The sequence below is a fragment of the Leopardus geoffroyi genome, chromosome B3 (genome assembly GCF_018350155.1).
Source record: "Leopardus geoffroyi isolate Oge1 chromosome B3, O.geoffroyi_Oge1_pat1.0, whole genome shotgun sequence".
Taxonomy (NCBI): Eukaryota; Metazoa; Chordata; class Mammalia; order Carnivora; family Felidae; genus Leopardus; species Leopardus geoffroyi.
The window spans coordinates 83,044,183-83,058,910 of record NC_059337.1 but is presented as its reverse complement, the minus strand read 5'-3'; the positions used below and the strand labels follow the sequence as shown (position 1 = coordinate 83,058,910).

General features: G+C 38.2%; 1 protein-coding gene across 9 annotated transcripts in view; it reads right to left on the bottom strand.

The window, feature by feature from the left end:
• Positions 1 to 14,728, bottom strand: part of NPAS3 (neuronal PAS domain protein 3) — an 861,794-nt gene that overhangs the window by 431,412 nt on the left and 415,654 nt on the right. For 6 of the 9 annotated variants that reach the window (XM_045450657.1, XM_045450658.1, XM_045450660.1 and 3 more), the window contains one exon: positions 13,607 to 13,683. In XM_045450657.1, coding sequence (XP_045306613.1) covers positions 13,607 to 13,683 — 77 coding nt within the window. Of the gene's footprint in view, positions 1 to 13,606; positions 13,690 to 14,728 lie in introns of all 9 variants that reach the window. The other 3 variants (XM_045450659.1, XM_045450661.1, XM_045450664.1) reach the window with 1 other exon arrangement.

The following is a 14,728-nucleotide window of genomic DNA, read 5'->3' as shown; positions in this document are numbered from 1 at the left end:
ACTTCTTAACAACACTGCCCAAAACAGAAATGCAATTAAAGATCAATCTGCTATAAGTTAAGATGTATTTAAATAAATGTGTTTAAATAAATGTGTTTAAATAAATTCAAGTCATTCTACAAACATATTGAGCACCTACTGAGAGTACAACACAGGAGTGGACACAAAGATGAACAAGATATGATTCCAATTTTCAAATTGCTTACAATCTACTAGGAGATACAAGACACATATGCCAACCTGTTAGAGTTTTTTCACAAGGGTACATTCATGTATATCTAAATGGAGAGTTTTTAAGTATATGAGTGATAGCTGGCCCTGAAAATGGTATTCTATTTCCTAAGTTTTAATTGTAAATGAATTCACTGGGATTCTAGATCCAATCTCCAGACCTACACCTGTCATTCCAGTTTAGAACACAAAACTTATTATGAATTCTTTGAGAGAAGGAATAACACCTAAATATTCTCCATAGCCATATTAGCTGTGTCTTATATACAGTAGGCTATGAATACTTGTTCAATATGAATATATTGAGGGTCTGTATTTTTCCTCTGAACTGGACTACATTTAAGAGGCTAGTTATGGGGCACCTGAGTAGCTCAGTCTGTTAAGCGTCCGACTTCAGCTCAGGTCATGGTCTCGCGGTTCCTGAGTTCAAGCCTCGTGTCAGGCTCTGTGCTGACAGCTGGGAGCCTGGAGCCTGCTTGGGATTCTGTGTCCCCCTCTCTCTGCCCCTCCCCTGCTCGTGCTCTGTCTCTGTCTCTCTCTCTCAAAAATAAACATTAAAAATATCTGTAATAAAGAGGCTAGTTATATAGGTTTCCTAGGTTTTCTATGTATTCTGTTTTAAAAAATGATGGACAGTGATCTCAGTGGCAAAACCTGTCCCCCCAACACCATCTCCCAATTATAATAATTCAGAACAATCTTCAAAGATCAAGGAAACACCATCTACAATTTAGATATTGATCAAATTAAGTAATATAATCTCCCTTTGGATTAATGCTAGGAGTTAAAGATCTCAAGGTTAATGCAGATGTTAGTGGCAAAACTGGGATTTTTGTTTAACTAAATGGATTTTAAACTGTTATTTTCAATGGATGTGACTAAGAGGGAAAATGCAGATGTAAAACCAAGAAGAATATCCTCTCCCACCTATATTTTCATGTTAAGCATGGCACTCTTTAGGGAAAAATTACTTCCTGCTTTTTAAAGTTTCTTAAGTTTTTCTGAAAATCAGGGTAAATTCTTCAAACACAGTTGCATGAGATTCTATTAGACACAGCTTTGTTGATGTGGCCCAAAATGATTTTCCTCGTCTTTCAGCCTCTGCAGGCTGTCCCAAGTCTCCATTTCTGTTAATGACCTATTGCTTCTGTCTGATTCAATACAGCCCACTGGCTATGGAAATGGCAAGTCTCAGCAGGAGACAACAAAATGGTCAGCAAACAGGGCTGAGCCATGTCATTTTCCTCAAATACTTTCCCAGGAATGAAATGACAAGCTTTAAAATGTTGTCTTCTGCTCAGGGCAAATATTTCTTTATTAAACAAAAGTGCACGTCCTCTCGTTTCCATTCAAACCATAGCTTTAAGTATGTCAGTTGAAAAACTTTAACAGTAAAATGATTTAATACCTAATATTTCCCTTATAATTCTTCTCCGTCTCTTTCCCACGTCCACTTTGGAGTTCTAATACCGGCTGTGTCTGTCACTAAAGGCTGTGGGTCCTTAGCGAGGCACTTTACCTCTCTGGACTTCAGTTTCTTCATCCTTAAGTGGAAAAGGTAACAGTACCTAATTCAAAAGATGGGTCAGGGGACCAATTGGGATAACGCATGTAAGCAGCTGGCTCTGCGAGTACCTGTCACACAGTTAAGTCTCAATAAATGTGTGCTAATATACATAATTATTATTCTTCCCAGATTTTGCATAGTTCCGTTTAAAAGTCTGCATCCATCCAAATTACTTTGTGCTCGGATCCAATTTTAACCGTTCAATTTTAGAGAATCCACAAGTTACTTTACTTTCCAATGTTCTTAGCAGAATGAGACGTTTTTCATACAAAGTTCCCATTCTTATTTAAATGAAATCCTTCAGATGCTCTACAGTGAAGACTGAAATAAACAGTGGCAAGGGAGGTATCCCACCAATTTCAGTGCATGACACATCCTGAGAGGGGACTGATTTATTTCAGTCTCAAGTTTTCCCCCAATATAACTACATCATCGTAGTCTTCAAAGAAAGCCAGGTTAGATGATTATCAGTTAGTTACGAGTCTGGCACATGCTGTTTAGTAACCTTCCAGTAGTTTGATCTGTAACAATCCGATTCCTTCTAAAAAGAAAATAATGGAGCTTAACTGTGAATCCAGGGAAACTCATCATTCAGCCAAGATAACTGGTACCAACTCAAAGGACCAGGCCTGGGTACTTTATATTTAGAAAGACCCAAGAATGTCTTCCAGAAGATTAAATGCTGTCTAAATTCTGGATTGGGCTTTTACATTCAGTCCACCTAAACGTGATCTCAAGAGAGGATACAGTTGATCTTACTATGCATTATTAAATAGTTACTGAGTTTTATCTCCTATGTGACTACAATTCTAAAAGTATAATTTAAAATGTCATTGAACTATCCTTACGGATTAAAGATGCAATTAAAATAGTCATTGATATTATCATTTGCCTTTGTATTTATGTAGAACTCACAGACTTCCCACTCAGAAAAAAAGAAATTTCTGTTTCTTTAGGTCAATTCTACCCTTGGTGTAATCTCCACACCAGACTAAATTTACTAAAACATGGTATCGCCCTAAACGGAAGTATGAGAGTGGATTATCTCAGAGGGTATTTTTCTGGTGCCCTGAAGGGTCACCTGCATTTTTTATATCTTTAGAAATCAGGCAAACAGCTGCTCTGACCTGACAATTCCTGCAGCAGCTATCTAGCCTCATGGGGATTTGACTAGGCTCTTCTGTGTGGGTAATTCTAACCATACACATTTTATTCAACCAGTATAAGAAATACTTATAATGATTTCACTAATTCACCCAAATGCTTCTTTTTCCCAACAGAGGCAAAACAACACCGTATGGCTTTTTCTTCTCTTCCACAGGGTTCTATTCTGCTCTCACAAAATAGCACTGCGTCATGGATCTCTTACCTTGGAATCCTCAATCATCAGACCCTCCATCAGCAAGTGTCTGGGAAGTGACATTCACAAGGCACTAGCGGACCTAATACAAAGAGCAGGAGCCTCCGTAACCTGGAACATCTGAGGCAGCGCCAGGGCTGGCCCACAGGTGTGTGCCTGCCTGTGGCAGAGCGAGAACGGAGCCTAGTAGTAACCCCTGGACCCTCTAGCAGGCCCCCTATAGAGCCTTCCTCTTACTAGTTCCTACAGATATCCATTACTGTGGTCTTTTAATAGATATAGTATTACCCAAGTCTGGCTCAGAAGAAGAAAACCACTTGCCAACATGTATCAGCTATGATGTGCTGTGTAATCTCTCTCTTGAAATCAGCTGTTTTTCCCATAACTGTTTTCAAAGGACAAGGATCACAGTGCCACCTCGCTTGATTTACAGAAAGTCAAATGTACAAAGGGAAAAATAACCTTTGATAGTGAGACAATAATTTTTTATTTACTTTCATTTTTCGCAGCTGTATTTTTTTACTTTTCAACATTTTTTTCATTTTTTTTTTTTTTTTGGAATTTTGCATGTTAGAGGTATTTGATCACATATGTGTGCACACATACACGCACAAAGTGGCACAACTACTTATGGAAGATTCTTCTGTAATAAACTTTCGGTCTTCAAAAGGCTAGTGAAGTAGACTGCAGATGTGACATTACCATATAATAATTGTTCAATTATGTGTTCAATTTAGCTCTTATTGTATTTAGAGAATTTTTTAATATCTTAAACCAATTTTGATTCAATTCTTCTGAGCCAGACTTTCCCCAAGTGTTTTGTAGAAGCCTAGTGTTCCCGGATGCTCACAAGTGTCTGCAATCAGCTTAGTTTGGGAACCAAAGCATATCACTGCTCCCCAATCCACCCCTGCAAAGCTTTCCTCAAACCCAAAAGCTCATAGGGTCCAAAAGGCTTGTGAAATTCTGGATACTCAGCTGAGAAAACAAGTGTGGCGATATTGACTGTGATTTGGTTCCATGGTAAATGATAGTCAGCTGGTATCCCTGTCTCCTGTCATCCACAGCTGATGCTGGTAACAAGAATATAATGTTTACTACCACCAAGGCCTACTCTAAAGCCTAAAAGGGCACTGTAATATGACCCAGATTTGTAGGTGTCTACATGCATCGGGAAATTATTCATATTGATATCGAAGCAATCTTCCTGTCAGCACACACTGAGCAAAAGCTGTGCAACCACAACATTGCTGCTCTTTTTCTTCCTCCTTGACCTCGAACATACGTGACCATGCTACTGAACTCCTATATTCTAGCGAGGCCAGGACCCTTAAAGACTCCCACAGAGGCCCACATGAACATCGGACTTAAAAGTGGATGTGTGTGGTGAGTGAGGGTGGCAAACCGTGTAACAGTAAGTTTGTAGGCCCAAGAAGTGCTGGTTGACCAGCTCCAAGCTGGAGAATCAGATTCCCACCTGCTGCTTCAGGATGAAGCCCAACTGGGCCAACTTCTGTTAAGTAGTCATCATGCACCAGGTGCTGTGTATAGTATCTCATCTAATTCTTACAGCAGTCTAGGAGGTAAAAATCACTGCCGTCTTGATTTGGGGGTGAGAAAAATGAGGCTTCGAGAGTGTAAATAAATTGCCCAGATCTACACAATCAAGATCGGGGGTTTGAATCCAAACCCAGGTATAACTGATTCAAAAGCCTCTAGTCTACATTGTACCAAACTGTGTTGGTCTGTTCTGTTATTGGTCTTCTCAACTTTTACTGGGAATGCTGGGAGACAAAACCATGACTCATATTTGTATCTCAGCGTTTTCTCCACTCTCTGATGCAAATAAGGCACCCCATAAATATTTACTGAAGCCTAGAATTAGTATTGAGATTCATTGTCTCGTTTTCCTAGACTCTGGCCCCCCTCAGGTAATTTTGTGATCAGAAATCCCTCACTTTTAGCACTAGTTCTAGTCATGTAGCAAAAACCCACATCTTCCCTCCTCAGTAAGTTACCTCAAACCTCTCCCCTTCCCCACACCTCTCATACTACTTCTCAGTGAACGATGCCTTTTGTCTATTTTGCAAATCAAAGTTAGCAAGGTATCTGAAAACCTGAAGGTATATGTATGTACCTGTCTTACAGGTACGCGTGCCATCGTAAAAATCCTGCGAAGTTCTTCCTTCGGCTCTTGATGTGGAAAGATGCCCTTTCTGGCATTACAGGTAATAGATTTCGTGCAACATGTATGAGGAGAATCATATGTGCACCTCAAGGTCTCCTCCACACAATTTGGTAGCAATGGATGATGATTGCTTTTACCTTCTGGTTTTTCGGGACTTGCAACTGGCTTATTTCCACTTTTCTAAGCAAATCAAGGTGACTGTACAGTATGATGAGAAGAATAATGGCATATCCCATTTTGGCCTAAAGGAAATGTTGATTCTGGAGTCCCTTTATAAACTCTACTTTTTCTAGTTCCTTCTAGGTTGCTAGTGAGATTATTCTGACAACTCCTTTGGTTGTTCAGAGAATGATTTTCATTCTCAAGGTGAAAATATATTCTTACTACCAAATTTAGAATTTTTACCGTTAACTAGCTTACACTACCAAATATAAACACCATTTATGTAAACAGATAATTGACATTGTGTTCAATAAAAATACTTAACTTGCTTTTAACCTGAGAGGATTATATTAATAATGCTCCTGTATTCCTGTATTCGTAACGATACTGATTTTTCCTCAAAGTCTTGGGCATGATTCTGGACTACCCAACATACAGACAAATATTAGCAGACACTTCAACACATTCTATAGATCAGGTTTCTGGATTAAGCACTTTTAACTGTACTATCTCATTCAATCCTCACAACATGCCTGCCGTTGGCTACTATTTACGATTTTCTCCATTTTCAAGATGAGGAAATTGAGGCATAGAGAGGGCAAGAGACGGTTCTAGGTCTACACAATTACTAAGTGATGAAATTGGGATGTGAACTCAAGTTAGCTGGATGCCCAAATCCATGCAATAAAAGAATCTTCCATACTCTGTCCCGCATCTAGAGGAAATGGATACAAACTGACCTGGAAACAGAGAGGTGAGATGAAGCCCTAACTCTGGGGTTAACTCTGATTTTGCTAATAACTTTTTTTTTCTTTCATTTACTCAACAGTTATTTCTTGAGCATTTGTTATAGGAAAGATTGAAATTTTACACTTAGAATATTCTACTATTACCACTTGTTCTGGCCCACCTCTGAAGGATATGGGAAACTTATACTACATTTAATGGGATATGACCTTTTTATTTATTTTATTTAAAAATTTTTTTTAACGTTTTTATTTATTTTTGAGACAGGGAGAGACAGAGCATGAACAGGGGAGGGTCAGAGAGAGGGAGACACAGAATCCGAAGCAGGCTCCAGGCTCTGAGCCGTCAGCACAGAGCCCGACGCAGGGCTCGAACTCACGGACCATGAGATCATGACCTGAGCCGAAGTCGGACGCTTAACCGACTGAGCCACCCAGGCGCCCCGGGATTTGACCTTTTTAGAACAAAGTTTCATGACTTAGTTTTCCCAAGTATGGCAAATCAAGAGCCTTAATGTTTCATATGTATGTTTCATATGTGTATACCTATGTGTGTGTGGTGTAATACATACCACACACACACACAGACATGAGTTAAGGCAGCAAGGATTTTTTTTAAGGACAGGTTTTAAACTTTCACAAGCATAAAATATTTTCTTACACTCAATCATGAATATGATTTTATATGACTTGTTAATTTTGAAGAGTAAATCATACTTTTTCCCTTAAAATGCAATGCTCAGGCAATACAGTACTGTGAAATAATGGTTTGGCCATCAACTTCCACATGCTTTAGTTTTTCAATTTTGTGAATGGGGATTCTGATAAAATATACATTCTTTGGTTAATGTGAAGACCAGTGAGCTAATCCTTGGCAAACCACACTGAGATTCTCCAATGAAACCAATTTCCTAAGCATAAAACATTAATCTAGACAGAAAATACATGTGAAATGCAGAGCAATGCCTGCTTCATATGGCCCGGCATCTTCAAGGACGTGTACATTGCCGGTAGGAGACCCACATGACTCCTCTAACATTCACTTGTCAAATTAGATAAAGGACATACACATCTCTTTTAAAAACCCTCTTTCAAAAGTTATGAGTCACTCATCTACGTTTTTCAGTTTAAACTCAGGTCAGTTTCTAATAGAAGCTGTGAATTAGCTTCCAACATTAAAAACATTTTCCTATCAATGCTGATACCTTATATGAGATAAGGAAGGGAGACAGGTGAACAATAGAGGTAAGAAATTTCTACTTCTCTTTCTTTTCTTTTTAAATAAAAACACTGTAAACCTTACTTGCAATTGTTTTACAGCTCAATTGATAAGGTGTGTTCCTTTTTTTTTTTGTTCAAGAAAATTTAAAAGCAACTAATTTAAATATGCAAAATTATCTTGAGTTGTTCATACAAGTGAACTTAAAAGCCGTGCAACACAGGAAAATTAAGTAATTATGCCTCCAAGTTATTTACTGCAATTAAGCTCATTTATCATATGCAAATTAGTGCAAACTGGTCTCATTAGTTACTAAATTACTCAATATGAGCTGAACAATGTAGCACTCCAGTTTGTAATGAAAAATCCCTGTAGAGGCAAGCAGTATCAATTAAGCTAATTTGCATATGCAAATATATTCACTAACTTTCTCTTTTTCTATATTTAGTTTTACATTTTCTTACCATTCTGGATCACAGGGAGACCAAAGGGTCTCTCACCTTTCTCTCCTTCTTCTATCATGGCTAAAGAATACCTCTATTATTTGAAGTTCTTGTATTTTATTTTAGCACTGATATCCAGCAGGATGTCACTTTGCCAACAAGGACCACCAGGAGTAAGAATATGCAACTTCTTAGAGATAATCATTTCTTTTGTAAGTTTCAAGAAAATAATAAATAAGGGTGAAATTCCAATTCATCAATAAAATGGAAAACAGACTTGAACATTATCATTCTCTTTCATAGATGTTTTAAAAACAGTGCCATCAAATGTAAAATGAATGTTGGCTTGGCTAGGTGGAAGCTTAAATAAAATAATTTGGATCTTTGCAGGCGTCAGCTTTGGAGCTGTTTTCGGAATTATTCACTTCGCTTTGTCCAGATGTTTGAATCGTACTACTCAACCTTTTCATAGTCTCTTGCCCAATGAGATTCAAGGAGATGCTTGATACCAATACATTTGGCATTCTCTACCTCCAACCTCGACGTTGTTCTAGGTAGCTTCCTCTGCCTATACAGCTCATCTCTACAGAATCGTTTTCTTAGTCTTCTACAACTGAACCAGGCCTAGAGATGGGAGCAGGACTGTGCCTAGAATACTTGGATAATAACAAAGATATAAAATGTCAAAAGATACTGTTTTTTTTGTTTCCCTTACTACGCCAGCTACAAATTTTTAAATATTTCTGGCAGGCAACTTAGATGTTTTCTTCTAATAATAATGCTGCAGGACCAAAATAGTATACAGACAAACGAGAAAGGACTCCAGGATACGTCCCTAACCAGTCTTCACAATGTGATGAATAATGGAAACATGGACATTTCAATGTAAATCTTGATTTGATTTTTTCCCCCAAATTTGATCCCAAACAGCTTTTTAAAAAACCTAGCCTCCTCTTTTACTTGAGATATGACTCTACTCTGTATACTATGGATGAGATGTTGAGAGAAAGAAAACCATCATGATTAAAATCTGACATTTTATTGAGGTATCTGGTGCCATCCATCTCACCCACATAAATCTATGACTGCTTTGCCTATCAAAGAGAAAAATAGCTACATTTGAGTTCCCTTCCTTCCCACCATTTTAGGTAAATACATACCTTAATTCAACTGCTCTGCTAAGGTAATGGCCAGATTTATGGCCTTCTTCTACAAGAAGGTTGTTCTACCAATAAATGAGCCTTCCAAAAACACTCCCCTAGTTTTTCTGGGGAAGACAGGCAGTCATGCAACCATTCTTCCCAGCCTTTTCTGATCCACCAGCAGTCAGAGAAACTCAGGTGTTATAATCCTACAATGTTTTTGATGGTTCTCCCTTGGTCTCTCTCACGAGACCTGTCCACAGGATCCTCTGGTAGCTTGGGGCTTGAATGTTTTAAGAGCAATGCAAAATTTCTTCATGTCCAGAAATATTGCAGGGTCAATGACACAGATATGGGAGGGTTCATGGAACACGGCCAAGCGCAAAGTGACACATAGATATCATGCTTCCGCCATTATCTCTCCTTAGGGCATTTCTTAAAGAATATTCTTTTTATTCTCCCAAGACAGCTTCAATAATAAAACATGTGGGTACTTATTAAGATTGTATTCATCTAGCTCACAAAATTTTATTGTAATATCTACAACTAGTTAGGGCTAAAAACCACTTTTCGCTCACTTATATATACTTATAGTATGTAATAGCTGCTAGCAGTGATCTGTATTGCCCAATGTAATATAACATATATGTCTCTCTCTGTGGTTCACCATAATGTGCTAACAGTGAATACAAACATGAACCTTAAAATCTTCCATGTACAAGGTTTGATGTGATTGTTTTGTTTTAACACCTGTGAGGTGAGTAAAGCAGCATGACTACGGAATATGCAAAAACAATACTGCAATTTTAACTAACAATTATGTAAGCATTATTTACAGAAAGAAAAAAAAAAACTTAAAACCGTCTGCTAAGGGCATGCAAATAATTAAAGTACTCCATTCATAAATCCGCACCTAAGGGAAAGTCATTCTACTAGTTAATTTTATGAGGTACGAAGATGATGTTTGTGACTATTTTGTGTTTCATTAACTCCGATAAGAACATATGAATATTCTATCTGATCTCTAAATTGGGAAAGTAAAAGTAAATATCACTCATATTTCTTGGTATTAAGGAAATCATGAAGTGGGAATAACAACGCCCTAAGAGAGCTTCTAAAGCAGGAACCCAATGGGTGCTTAGTCACACATACTATATTCAGGAAAGATCCCACATAATGACCTGAAGTTCTTGAATTTTTTTTCTTAGCTTGTGCAAGAAGCACAATTCCTAATCTTGACCCCTTGCCCTTCTGCTCCTCATCTGATTAATACAAGTCAAAGAAGAACAAAGTGAACTAAAATGACTTGACTCAGGCCCAATACATACACTCCACAGTCCTGCATGTGCAAGGCTGCCATCACCTGAACCCTCAACTCTCCTGCAGAAGATCCCTCTGCCTTAAAAGTCATGCCTGAAACAGCTACAGGTTCACTGGGGCCGTAGTACTGGTCAGAATCATTATGGAAGCTTTCACGGGAATGATGTGAATGGCCACCCCAGAATCGCACAGGGCACAGCCTAGGCGATGGCCTTGCCTCCACCCACCAGTAGTAGACCATTAAAGTGGAAAATAACACTGCAGCAGTTGATTTTATATTGATAAAACACCATTAAGTTAAATGTTCCCCCATCTCAGCAGGAAAGAAGTCAAACTGTAGAGGACACAACAACATTTTTATATTTTCCTTAGAGAAAAATGGCTAATAGGATATACGTAGCAAAAACACACACTGCAGTCCGCAGGATGGGTGAAGCAAAAATTAATGAGTCTATGTTCATCCCTCACCCCCAACTCTCTACACAAAGGAGTCCTTAGCCCACCATCTCATGAAACGTCACTGGGGACACAGGCAGCAGGGAAGCCTGGGCACTTGGTGCAGAGAAATCATAGGCATTTTCTGAGCCCTATTCTGGCATTCTGAACTGACTTCTATGTCACCTTCCAAATGCCACGGTTCCCATGCCTACCTTTTTGACCACATAGGTTTTTATGAGATGTTTGCTAGGGAAGGAAGGGGAGGAAAGAGCAAAGAAAGAATTCATCCCTGTTCTCATGAAGTACTTCACCAGGAAGTCTCCAGACTTCACCAGGAACCCTCCTGGTGAATCAACCAGACTTCACCAGGAACCCTCCTGAAGGAAAATATGGAAACCATCTTATGCTTGCAGACGCAGTGGGATATTGTTCAATGTGGTTCTGACAAGGGTCTAGGGGCTCAACAGTCTCCTGCAAGGAGGGAAGAAAACTAAGACAGCATAGAGAAGGCTTTTCTTGTTACTATGACTTTCCAAGCCCTTCTTACCCACAATTCTAATATTTCATTTAGAAGAATACATACAGCTTTTCCCACTCCTTAAGTACTGGTGCTAGAATCAAATGATATGAAATTCTAGTTTCTATGACAATTTCAAAATTATCTACTGCAACCATGCTTGCGGGCCTGAATTTCTTGAAAGCCTCCCTACCAGGATACTTATGCTTCCCCTTGGAGCCAAAGACTTTGAACATATTCCAAATGTGGACAGCCCTATTTAGTTTTCTTGAATAAAGGTGATTTTTTTCATCCATTTTTCTCTCCCGCACTCTGAAGCCACACGGAATAGCTAATACTTTTTTCACATGACATCTTCAAATGGAGAGGACATTAGTATCCCTTTTAAATCATGTCTTTTCCAAACTAAATTTCACTAAACTCTCTGTCCACTCCTCATGTAACATGATTTTCTAGTTCATGCACCAGTCTGGTTATTCTATTCCAAATGACACTCAGTTGTCTATATTTTTCTTAAAGCATGTTGTCTAAGTTGGGTGTGACCAATCCTAAGAGCAAAAGAACTTAGCAGCCTCTTCCTAGAACCCTTATTCTCTCAATGATGCCAACTGTTGAACTGACATTTGGGACAACCATTATATATCCTATTTCCATTAAGCTTACATTAAACTCCTAAGTTTTGCATTTTATATTAAATTCTTGCAGCTCCCAAGTCACCCTTCCTTAAAGACTTTGGACTCAAATTTCAGAATGAATTGAGAGGATAATAATCTGGGGCTACTGTTTAGACCATTTGTTTCAGTGACTAAGTCTTATGCACTGATTGCTTCAGAATATAAACTGAAGTCATCCTGAATCACATCAGAATCTAACAACGTATACAGCATGGCTCATACAAAACTTACAAAGGAGATTCTGAACAAAGTATGTACAGGAAAAAAGGAAGTAAAAATTTAAAGACATAGGAAGAAATATCCCCTCTGTATCCCTGAAACCAAACTACCACCAAAGAACTGCAAATGTGTGCATGATAGAATAACAAATCCCAAAGTGTACTTCAATAAACATCAGCTATATAGGAACTTAACAGACATTAGCAGAGAAATGTCAGAATAAACAAAAATAAGCCAAGTAAGGATTTTCAGGGCTTAAATGTGCAAATGTAAATTGTGACATCTCAGACCTAAGGAAACATCAAAATTATCTCAAAAGTCTGTTAAAAATCATAAACTTCTGGGCCTGACCCTGAAGATTCTGCTTTAGTAAGAATGTGTCCTTCAAACAAGTATCTCAGTTGATTCTGAAGTTGCCAGCCAATGAGCCAGCTCACAGAACCACTGAGATTTGACCAGGGAGAATCTGATGCTCACAGTTTTCCTGGGTACATACTCTCAGAAACAATATGCTAGATCCAATGAAAAGCATAACTAGTTTTTTCAAATAAGCTGCCTACATAACCCAAACATGTCTGCTTTTCTAATCCTATATAAGAAATGTATCTTACATAGTTTAAAAAAAAACAATCTTTGGCCATGTCAACATTTATCCTGGTAGCAGAAACACTGTAAAACAATTATCCCTGGATGTGTTGAACTCACAGCAACGTCGTAAGGGGAAATTGTTTTGGAGTAAGCGAGATGCTGAGCTTGGGATGCATCTTATCCAGGACTAAATAACTGTAGTTCTGTCCTCGTAACCCTCGCATTTACTTGTCATGGAATTCATTGGCCAAATCAGTTATTATTATTTGTCTCCTTTTACTTAGAAATGTACCTTAAAATTTCATTCTGAGAAAGCTTACAATTTGGGGAGGCAAACGTGAGGATTGAAAGCGCTTATGAATACAAACTCAAGCAAAGAACAACTGAAATTTGGCAACACATAAAAATGTCACATTACTGTCACAACAAAATTTTGCTCTTCCAAAAACAATATATATAGCTCCAAAGACACACACATATATCCACTTACAAATGCAGCACACACACAATCATTCTGGGAACAGCCAGCTACTATACATTGCACATCGACTGAATAGTGCAATTTATCTCAATTATTACGGCACAAATAATACTTGCCCTCCCTTTCTCATTAATATTCTCTCAAGAGATGGCTTTCTAAAAAGAAAAAAATAAATTCATAAGAATTTCATAATTGCAACATAAAACAATAGTCATATACACAGCTGATATCTAAAAATGTATTTTAAATCAGACTAAACACATGGATTTTTCTTAGTGAAATATAAGCAAGCTTCTTTCTCTTTTAGTTACCTGCAAAATGTGACTTCCCAAATGTGCTTCAAATACTTCAATGGCCAGTGCACTGGGGCTTCTCCTTCGTTGTGCACCTATAACTTATTAAAAAACAAAGAAGAAGAAAAAGAAAGAAAAAAGAAGAAAAAAAGTTAAGTTGGAGCTCTGAATCGCACCTTTTAATTGCTAATTACATCACTCATCTAGTTACTACACGAAACATCTGAAAGAAACCCAGCCTCGTGTTCATTTCGATTCTGCGTTGCTGAGCAAAAGCAGAGACTAGGTTAAATTTTCAACTCAGAATATTAATTTCTGCAAACACTAACCAACTACATTCAGACTTTTGTTCTTTTAAATTTTCATTTTGGACTGTTTTTCCTACACTGGAGCAAACACCTGAACGTTTACAACATTCCTTTAAAACAAATGGGTAAACTATTTTTCTTCAAACGTAAGGATTGTCATTTTTAAAGCATACGTGTACTGCCTCCCCCACCCCCTGAGCCATCACCCCAGAGACCTAAACTTTTCGTATTGTCTAGGCTAGGAAAAAGCAAACAGGAAACATTTTTCACGTTCTAGGTCAATAATTTTATTACAATTTAATAAGCACAACATGTCGGATAAGAGATTCCGATTAATGACTGTTTGCACTAGCGTTAAATGTCTCAGGATGGCTGGATCTCATATTTAGCCAACACTCACATGCAACTATTCCTACAGGACCCACACGAAGCCCAGGCGGACCCTTGCCTCCAGCGTGCTTCACCAGGTAGTGACCATTTTCTTATCTGAATACTCCGGTTCCCCTACTAACTTCTCGTCGGTGCTTCCCTTCCTGAATGCCCACCGTGTGTTGTCCATGGGCACCTGCACTCAAGGAGCCCCCACCAATCCTCAACAAAGGGGAGCTTAATGCAGGATATTTCTCAGATCCAGGATCAAAGGTCTTTCCTTCACTAATATTTTTGCATGAGGTCATGATTTGCTTTCAAATCTATTCCGGGTATTTTTTCTTTTCTCTTTCTCCTTCTCCTCCTTTTCCTTCTTTTTTTTTTTAAATAAGTTCTCAAACACAAAATTCTGCTTTACCATAATTTGTCAAGGATATATTTAGATCTTTCCCTTATTTCCAGC